The 10204-nt window shown below is 35.1% G+C and overlaps 1 protein-coding gene across 2 annotated transcripts; it reads left to right on the plus strand.

Annotated features, from left to right (window-relative positions):
* Positions 1 to 363: 363 nt before the first annotated feature.
* Positions 364 to 5132, plus strand: LOC111469282. Of its 2 annotated transcripts, none has more exons than XM_023114502.1 (10): positions 364 to 504; positions 942 to 1058; positions 1572 to 1764; positions 2364 to 2413; positions 3277 to 3343; positions 3437 to 3577; positions 3653 to 4149; positions 4226 to 4510; positions 4577 to 4633; positions 4713 to 5132. In XM_023114502.1, the coding sequence occupies exons 2-10, from the start codon at positions 984 to 986 to the stop codon at positions 4899 to 4901; spliced, it is 1554 nt and encodes a 517-aa protein (XP_022970270.1). In that variant the 5' UTR covers positions 364 to 504; positions 942 to 983; the 3' UTR covers positions 4902 to 5132. The 2 variants fall into 2 exon arrangements, with proteins under 2 accessions (XP_022970270.1, XP_022970271.1); XM_023114503.1 differs by having other exon boundaries at positions 365 to 504; positions 1670 to 1764.
* The last annotated feature ends 5072 nt before the right edge of the window (positions 5133 to 10204 follow it).

Consider the following 10204-nt stretch of genomic DNA (forward strand, 5'->3'; position numbering starts at 1 on the left):
TTTTTTTTTTTGTTCTAATAACATTATTTTAAACAAACTATGGTTGTTTTTAACTAATAATATTTTATAAAATGGAAGGTTCTTTAACATATGAAATTACTTTAAATCATATATTTTCTTTGGGCAGAGAAGAATTAAAAAAAAAAAAAATAATAATAATATATTTTTTAGAATCGGCGCCGCGCGTGTGTAATAAGGCGCGTGAGAAACCTGAAGTTTCACGCTTTACGAGTCAAAATGACTCGTGAATGACCGTAATCGTCAAGGCGGCAAAATGACGATGATTTGTCGCTTCCGGACTCCACTCTTTTCATTTCAATCCAACTTTTTTCAAACCTATTTCAAATCCGACACCTAAAAGTTCACCGCCCTGTTCACTTCCTCAGCTCCTCACTCGTTTTTCCCTCTTCTTCTTCACCGTTCGTCGCCCTTTCCCTTTCCTCTCGCTTGTCCTTCCACTTTCCCTTTTGGGTCTTTCCTATTTTCTCTCCCAGACATTGCAATGTAATGAATTTCTTCCTTGATTCTGTGAATTTTTTACCCTTTTCTCTCTGTATGTGGATTTCAAGTTCGGTGTGTTTCAGAAATTGAGCTTTCCTTGATTTTTTTCTTTTCCCCTTTTCTGGGGTTTGTACGTTTCTTTGATTTTTTGTTCTTCGTGCTTGTTTTCTGTACGTTTTTTTTTTTTTTTTTGTTTTTTTGCATCTATTGGTCGTTGGGTGTTTATCTTCATTACTGAACTCTTGATGCAATCGTTGTGGTTGCTTATTTGGTCTGGTGGGTCAGTGCTGGTTTAAGCTAATGTTGCATGGAATTTCTTGATTCGCTTTGTGTCTTGCTTTGATTGTTGCATATGCTCATTCTGTGGGGTTTTGTGCTAATTGGTTCTCAATTGAGTTACATTGCGAGTTTGAAACATGGATTTTGTCCTTTATTTACAGGTGTAGCATTGGCTTGAAGGAAAGGCTTGTATTCACTACACAATGAATGCGGCATCCAAGGAAACTATGATGACTTCCAATCAGGCTACCAAAATGTTTACTTATGAGTTTCCTGATGTATGCATGATTTACAATTCATAAGAAAGTTTTTTAGTTCATAATTGTATTGATAGTTCTAACTTGCAAGAAAAGCTTGAAACTCGGTGGAGTTTGATGTTTTGTCGGGTTGGTAGAGTAATTGAATTATGAACTCTTCTTGGTAGTATGTTTAGAATGTTGTGTCGGGTTGGTGGAGTATGAACTAGTGGGGTCATTGTTGAAGGAAGAAACATGTTTAGAAATGATGTTCTGCCAAGTTGTACCAATGTAGTTTAAGTTAAACACTTGAATCATTGCTCGGATTTAGCGTTTTCTTTTCGCTCTATGTTTGTAATTATGTTGAAGAAAGGGAGATGCATAATGCATAATGCATGATGAAATATATATTTTTTAAGCGACGAAGTGATCATGATTGGCTATGCGTTACATTTGTACACTATCGTTTTTGGTGGGACAATTTTATTGTTTTGACGGGAATTTGATGCTTTCGGTTCCTGTTATTCTGTTGACAACCTTTTTTTTTCCATCTAGGTTGACTCGGATTTATCTATTTTCCCTGTTCCAGAAGATGATGTCTTAGGGGTGGAACATTTCTTGGAACCTGAAATTAACAAATGCTTTTCTGGCAGTGTTCTAGATTTCAACACGTTCCACTCTCACAAGTGCTTAGGCATTGAACCTTTTTCGTTTGCTGTTGATTTTGATCACATAAAGATCGATAGTGGTAATTATCTCATTGATTAATTAGTACCTATCTTCTTATTGCAGTTCGAGCTGTATGTTGATTCATTTGACTGTAAATGATCTTCAAATATTATATCGCCCATGATTTTCATTCCAACCAACACATCGGGTTGATGGGTGTTGAAGCTTCTCTTGATTTTATCTTTTTGTCAATGATCTTCAAATCTGGATTCACTTGGAATACTTACTGACATTTCCATTGTTTATGTGTTTTATCATTTGGTAGTGATGTCAACATGCTATTCATTCAAATTGGTATAATCGTGTTTGGTTTAATCGGGAAGTTTGGATTCTTTTGTCTATCGTTCACAGTTTTTTACTTTTAGCCTTCCGGGTTGATTGGTTTAACCCCATGGTAACCATCGACATAGGAATTAGATGATTAGAATATTATGATTGCCTTCGACTCAACATCGTAGGATCGTGTGGATATCCAAGGTTCCTACCATCTACCATTGTTTTAGAACAAACCATAAATTACTATTACCTTTCTGTTTGTTCTTCATGCTTTTGTTTGATATACACACGCACTGTTCTTTGTCTTACTTTCTTTTAATGAATTTAAATTCTCTGTTGCAGAATCATTGCATTCTAGCCTTACTTTAGAAGGAGAGAGAACCAAGCAAGAGGTACAATCTTACTGTTATGTATTTTAGCACATTTGTTTCTTCATTTTTGTGAGATCCCACAACGGTTGGGGAGGAGAATGAAGCATTCTTTATAAGGGTGTTGAAACTTCCCCCTAGCAAATGCGTTTTAAAAATCTAAGCCCGAAAGGGAAAACCCAAAGAGGACAATATTTGCTAGCGGTGGGATTGGGCTGTTACAAATGATATCAGAGCTCGACACTAGGCAATGTGCCAACGAGGAGGTTGAGCTTGGAAGGGGGGTGGACATAGGTGGTGTGCTAGCAAAGACGCTGGGCCCCGAATGAGGGTGGATTGTGAGATCCCACATCTGTTGGGGAGGAGAATGAAGCATCCTTTATAAGGGAGTGGAAACCGCTCCCTAGCAGACACATTTTAAAAACCTTGAATCTACATGTGAAACCTGTCTGTATTTTCTCAAGAACATTGAATCTTTAATCCATGTCATTGTGTACTGGAAAACGTATTGCCTTGCTGCTGACACCCACGTTCACTGTAGTAATAACCTTAATTTAAGTTCTTTTCCCCGTTAAATGCATATTGTGCTGCATATTTTTGACGTTTGATAATTTGTAATTTTTCTGGTTTTACATGATTAGGTGTTCCGCTGTAGTTTGAAAATCTGGGTCATCTCTTCTACGCATTTTTTTCTTCTAGTTTTCTCTATGAGCACTAATTAGGAGTCGGCATGCGTAACTCGGTGCTTATGTATTATACTTAGTTAAGGAATACTATGAAGATAGGTTTGAAATACTGTTAGGATATCTTAGTTAAGGAATACGGTTTTGAATAGCTATAGCTTCGTTGGCTTCTTAATATCGTTGAAAATAATATCGTACTTCTAGGATCATGATGGAAAACTGCACGGAGCTGATGATGTGTGTTCTGGGAGTAATAAACTTCTAGGAACCGGTGAGACTGTCCGTAACGTGGTTTACTACTGATTTGCTTTCGAATTGTATATAGTATTTTGATCAGACTCCGTCTCCTGTTTCCATTGTTCAGCGAACAGTCGAACCACAGATGATATCTTCAATCTGGCTCCTGGTTCATCCAATGCTTCTTTTCTAGGCCATGTGGATTTCGGTAGCTGCTCGCAAGGCTTTTGTACGACGGACATTGGCGTTGACTTGTCTTTTACCGGAGGTGTGTTGCCGGAACCTGTATATGAATGGAATTCATTAAGTGACATTCTGCTTAAAAATAGTTTGACGGTTGCAGGGTATAATGTGGTGTTTGATCAGAAGGAAGGCAAACTTATGATCTCATCTAGCACCGGGTCCTCGGGCTGTTCGGGTAGTGCTACTGCATGCTTGGATGACGAGAATATGTCAGACTACAGGCCTGTGAAGAGGAAGAGACTTTCAAGTTGCAGCTCGTCAAAAACAAATTCTGAACACAATGAATCTAGAATCGTTCTCTTTAACGAAGGTAGTCGAGGAGATACACTTGTTACCGAAAAAAGATTACGAAAGCCTCCCAGGAGATACAGTGAAGAATCGGTCGAACAAAAATCAAGATCTAATAGCAAGAAAAGTGCTCCTAGAGCTTCCAAGGATAAGTCTCGACCTTCCGAGTCTCACAAGCAGCAATGGCAGAAGAAACTAAAAGCAGCGCCAGTCGTTTATAAAGATAAATCATTCAATGGAGGTTGTATTCAGGTTCCGTTCGGTCTTCCAATAGAAGAAAGTCACTCGGCCAAAAAGATAATATGTTGGGTAAGAACCATACCGTTCGATAAATTCATTTTACCTATAACGATCGATTTAACTCACTGTCGTCCGTCCTAATCAGGAGCCCGAGGAGATCAAGGAGAATAGAATATTATGCATAAAAGATAAAAACGACGTGGAGTCTTTCTCGGCCGAGTCGGAAGACGAGAACACTGAAGACGAATGTGCCACGAAAGTTTACAACGCTCAAAAAGGCAACAGTCGCCGGAAGCATCATATCTCGTGGACTCTTTCCGAGGTTATGAAGTTGATAGAAGGGGTTTCGGAGTACGGAGTCGGACGGTGGACAGAAATAAAGAGGCTACAGTTTTCGTCGTCTTCGCATCGAACATCTGTGGATCTCAAGGTAAAACAATTCGGTTTTAGATTGAGCTCTGGAACTGCTGGTTTCTTATTTCTTCACCAATTTCAGGACAAATGGAGAAATCTATTGAAGGCAAGTGACACACAGTTGCAAAATAGAAGAAAGGTTGGATGGATTATTTTCATGGTTTGATTCTGTGAAGGGTTGTGTTTATAGTTAACGGTTGGTTCTATCTGAATAGCAGGTCGTTGTTGGTCGGAAGCAAACGTCGCAGCAAGTACCTGAGTCCGTTCTATGTCGGGTTCGGGAATTGGCAGCGATTTATCCGTATCCTAGGGAAAACAAATCCAAGAATTTATACTCAGCCCCCTCAAGTTCATCCTCCAAATCTACTGCCAATAACATGCTTATATCTTTGCCCACAGTTATGTGAAGTTGAATAGAGATTCAGATTGGCTTTTTCACTTTTTCGTTTCTTTTTCGATTTATTAGGACGACGACGACGACAACGACGTTAGAAATGTGAAAATCTTCCTTACCCACTGACTTGTTTGGCAAACAGATTTAAAACCCGAACAGTTTGATCTCTTATCTCTTTCTATGTTGCTGCGAACTCGAGCATTTCCTTTGGAAGCGATGGCTATACGATAGTGATTTAAGCGTAGTTTTGAGGCTGTTGTCTTTTAAAATAATTGTTCATAATGTGCTTGTAACGATCTTAAACTGTAACTTGTGGTCTAGACAAAAACCGTTGTAGGGGTGTGACGTTTAGTCCAGATAAAATTGGGTGTGTAGTATTTATTTCCTTACACATGACTCATGTACGAGTGTGGGTCTCTAGGCGGTTTGCATCCCTCTAGACCAATCATAGTCTAGCTCGCTGTCTATAGTGTCATGATTATAAATCGGGAAGTATCTTGATGTATATGAACACACAAAATATATGAGGTTTTTATAGTTTTAACTCTATATATCGTTGACACATTATTCTAACATGCACGTATTGACTGTCGTATATTCATCATATTAACATTAACTAAGGTTTGTCTTTGAAAACTCGTCGTCATAGTGCATTGTAACATTCAATACATGCACTTCATCTTATATATGGAACGTCATTTCATCATCATACATCTCACATCATCTTGTTATCATGCATAATCATCATATAACATCAGCGCATCATCATTTATTGTCATCATATCATGATATAACATCATCATATGATTATTTAAGTCATCACATCATCATTTAACGTTATCACATCATCATTTTATGTCATCACGTCATCATATAACATTATTATGTCATCATATAACGTCACCACATCATCATATTATAACATATAACATCATCACATCATCATTTAACGTAATCACGTCATCATTTAACGTCATCATGTCATCATATAACGTTATCACATTATCATATTATAACATATAACATCATCACATCATCATTTAACATTATCACGTCATCATATAACATCATAACGTCATAACGTCATCATTTAACTTCATCATGTCATCATATAACATAATTACATTATCATTTAACGTCATCACGTATCATTTTACGTCAGCATGTCATCATATAAGATCATCACATCATCATATAATATAAAACATAGATGACACGTGCAAAGGCCACTAGGCACGTGTCGTCGTACATAGGACAAGTCTTCCAACCAAGCTAATAGTAATACCACTTACCTAATTAGTTTAAGTTGTTGTCTCAAATTTATCCTTAATAAAAGTTCAATTCATCTTTTGAAATCCAAATCAACCTATTTGAGCTCATTACATCACTTTCAAATTCGAACTTGTACAAAATTATTTCTCTAGTAGTTCACGCGAACTCCTTGTGCTATACTTCATGCAAACGTTAGAATATTATTTTCATATAAACCATTTATAATATTTTCGATATATTATTTTTTCTTTCTATATTCATAATCTCTTTCCTTTTCTGGTTCATAACTACTTTTAGCCAATTTTAATGATTTTTATTTTTATTTTTTCAAAAAATAGCTAGATTTCTTAAAAACTCATACAAACTTTTTTTTTTCATATAATTCATAACTCAAAATTAACTAATTTTAAAAAATTAATAAAGTTAAACTAAATTTGCTTAAACTTTATTTATTTTTGCATAAAAAAAGAATTATTGATACGCTTAAATCTATTTCAACCTTTATATTTTCTATTTGTTTTTGTAGGAAAGAATAAACTATCGATACCGTTGGCAAAGTTATGATTATTATTATTATTTTACGGTTGTACCGTTCTTTTAGAAATTTCTAAAATGATTAAAATAGATTTACTAAAAAAAATCAAAAGTATAGTTTATAAAAATATCACTTTTTAAAAAGGTTTCAAAAATATTTTTCAAAATTATTTTATAAATTTTCAGAAATAACATTCAAAAGTTTGGAGATAATCTATGAGATATCCATCCATGATTTTTGTCCTTCAAAAAAATTTAAGGATATTAATGAAATTTTTTTAAGTTTAAATATATTTAAAAATATTTTAAAAAATTTAAGGGTATTATTGAAATATTGGAAACGCAAAAGGTATTTTATATTAATTTAAGGCATATTAGTCCTTGGGCTATTTCACACTCATGCACAAGTGAAGATTTTGCATTTCATGGGCTTTTTTTCTCAAAATTTGGGCTCTAAGGTTACCAAGTAGTCGAATTTCACGGTCTTCCTTTCGATTTCAGGGAGTGATCGAGAGGATTAAGATTTTTCTAAGCACTTATTAGGTGCTCGAGAGCTATAACTTTTCGTAGCTTGATAAGAGATATATGGATTCTTAAGAAGATAAGAGCTCAGATGGCATGAGGTACTAGTCGGGCTGGTTCGCTCGTGTTTGAATTAAGAATTTATACAAATAACAGGATGTGGATTTCAATTATTGGGTACCAGTCGGACTGGTTCGCTCGTGATGGCATGAGGTAGGACCCGATAAGTTTTAGAACATCACGAACTTTTTGTATGATGACCTACCCAACAAAGTGACCCACAAAGGAAGGGCAATGCAATTGGAAAGAAGGTCCCTTTTCTTTATTTGGTTTCTTCAAACACATGAAGGGTCATATGATTGAGTTATTCTGTTTATGTTATTTTTTCCAATCAATTTCCTCTATGCTATGTTTGTTGCTTACTTGCCCTTTAGCTATTCCCATTTTAGGCTCTATCTATGCTAACCTACACTCACTGTTACCTATGTCCCATCACTTTCACTTACGTGTCACTTCCTCATTCCGCTTTCTCCATTTCCCATCACCCACAATCACACTCTCTCGAAACGTCACACTTACTCCCAGTACCAAGTAAGTCAGCCAATTTAAAATCGTGTCACTTACGGCTGGACGACGTATGTTCAACATCTAGTCCCGTGACTTAGATAGCATATAACTCTGGGTAGGAAGAATTGACGACTAGTTGCATTCTCTTATAGTACATTTTGAGGCATTTCAAGTCTACCAAATATAGACATGATTTTGTCGAAACGTCATACACTTAAGAAATAAAGTGATATAACATAAGGAGTTTGACATGCAATGATATTAGCTAAACGAAGGTCATATATAGAAATTACATTTTTCATCTTCGATATTATCTCGTTACATACATATATACATACACATATAAATACTTAAATACATAAGTAAATAGTAAATAATAATTTTTAAATTATTATAGGCTACATTATAGTATTAAAAATTTAAATGTTATAAATTATGCCCTCATTTATAACGTTTATATCCCTTCAACATAAAAATGGCAATTAGGTAATAAAAGTGAAAAGCGAAGGGTAAATAGATGATGATAGAGACGTCCATAAATAAGGGTGAGAGGGAGGTAGGAGTTAATAGGTACTGACGTGATTACGTCATCTTCCCAGGGCTTTCGTCATCTTGATTGTTCTTTTTGCTCAAAATTTAATTATTATTAATTTTCACTAGAAACTAATTCAAATTTATTATTATTTTGAAATATATACTTTGTTTACATATAATTATATATTCATATTTTTTATTTTTAATTAGATATTTAAAAATAAATAAATAGATACTTTAAAAAATAATATTAATATTATTAAAAATATATTTTTTTTTGAATAAATGACTAAAACAATCAATAATAATAATAATAATATTAATGTCCAAACCCAACTTACGAACCTTCCTACCCGAACCTAAAATAATAATAATAATAATAATAATAATTTTTTTTTTTTTTCTTTTTGGTGGGCGTCTGATGGAAGCAGAATCCCTAGACCACGTGGGTCACCCAGGTAGGTGAGACAGACGGTGGACAGCCCCAAAATTACACAGCGCCTCCCGACTCTGATTGGACTGTTACCCAGTATGGTTCGAATGTCTATGCCTGTTATTTTCCACGCTTCTTACTAGCCATCTGATCTAAATCTAATGGTCTATGATCAATACTGTTGTGGGACCACCTTCTCCTTTTCCTTTTTTTTTTTTTTTTTCCTTTTCTTTTTCGGTTTTATCCAATTGGCGGATAAATGTAGACTTTGTCCTTCACCCTTGGACTCACCCTGGACTGCTTTTGTACTTTCTCCCCCACCACCATTGGTGTACATGGTTCAGGTTGAATTGGGTTAAGAGATTTTTTTGAACCGATTCAAAAGTTTGGATTGGTTGGATTGGTAACACAATGTAATTCGAAAATTTTTACAACCCAACCCTCTTTTTTTGAGTTGGGTTCGAGTTGTTCCAAACTAAGAAGAGACAAGAAGTAGAGAAAAAACTAGAGTCGGTTCAAGGAGTCTGATGAGAAACACAAACCAAAAAAATTTGACAAGAAACACAGAGCGTAGAAGTCCACGGAAATGAAATGGAGAGCCGAGCTGAGAGATAGTCAGCACAATGTAGACAAAGAGGTGACTGGCGAGCTAGATTGACGTTCGAGATGAGGACGTCAATGGAGAAGATGAACGCCTTGAGATATCTTTTCATATAAAAAAAACATCATCTTACAACCAATTTGAATAGGATCCACCTGGGTTTGAAATTTATATATATTTTGAGTTTATTCAATTTTAATTATAACATTTACAAGCTTTCAAAGACTAAGTGATCAGTAAAACTAGAAGCGTTCAAGAAATTCGATGACCATAAAAATCCAATCAACTCAATCCAACCCATATGAACTTATTTGGATTGAGTTAATTTCAAATAAAAATTTTTATGGGTTCGGTTGGTTCATTGGTTCTATAAAACTAAATTGGATTAAATCGAACCAATTTGAATTTAAGGACTAAATTGGATTCATTGGTTCTATATGACGTATAAGGTAATTACGAATCAAGACTGTTATTGAGTTTCTAGCTTGTCTAAGTATTGCAATACAAACCTTGGCAAAAACTAGCATTGGCATTTCTCGTCTGAGTTAGGAGGAGTGTAACCCAAACGTGGTCACTTTGGCCTCAACCATCGTATTTTCCGAGTCTCACAAAGATTTGTATTACGACATTCTCTTGTCATGACTACATTTTTTTTATGATGACAACGTGGGTTTGTGCATCACGACATTTACTCGTCATTTCAACCCTCTGACATTTCCTCGTCACAGTATTCTCTGTCCCTTCTTCACTCAAGTATCGCTCACCTTATTATTTTCACATCATTCAACATGTGATTAACTTGGGTTTTTTTTTTTTTTTTTTTTTTTTTTTTTTTTTTTTTTTTTTTTTTTTT

The sequence above is a fragment of the Cucurbita maxima genome, unplaced genomic scaffold, assembly GCF_002738345.1.
Source record: "Cucurbita maxima cultivar Rimu unplaced genomic scaffold, Cmax_1.0 Cma_Scf00039, whole genome shotgun sequence".
NCBI classification, from domain to species: Eukaryota; Viridiplantae; Streptophyta; class Magnoliopsida; order Cucurbitales; family Cucurbitaceae; genus Cucurbita; species Cucurbita maxima.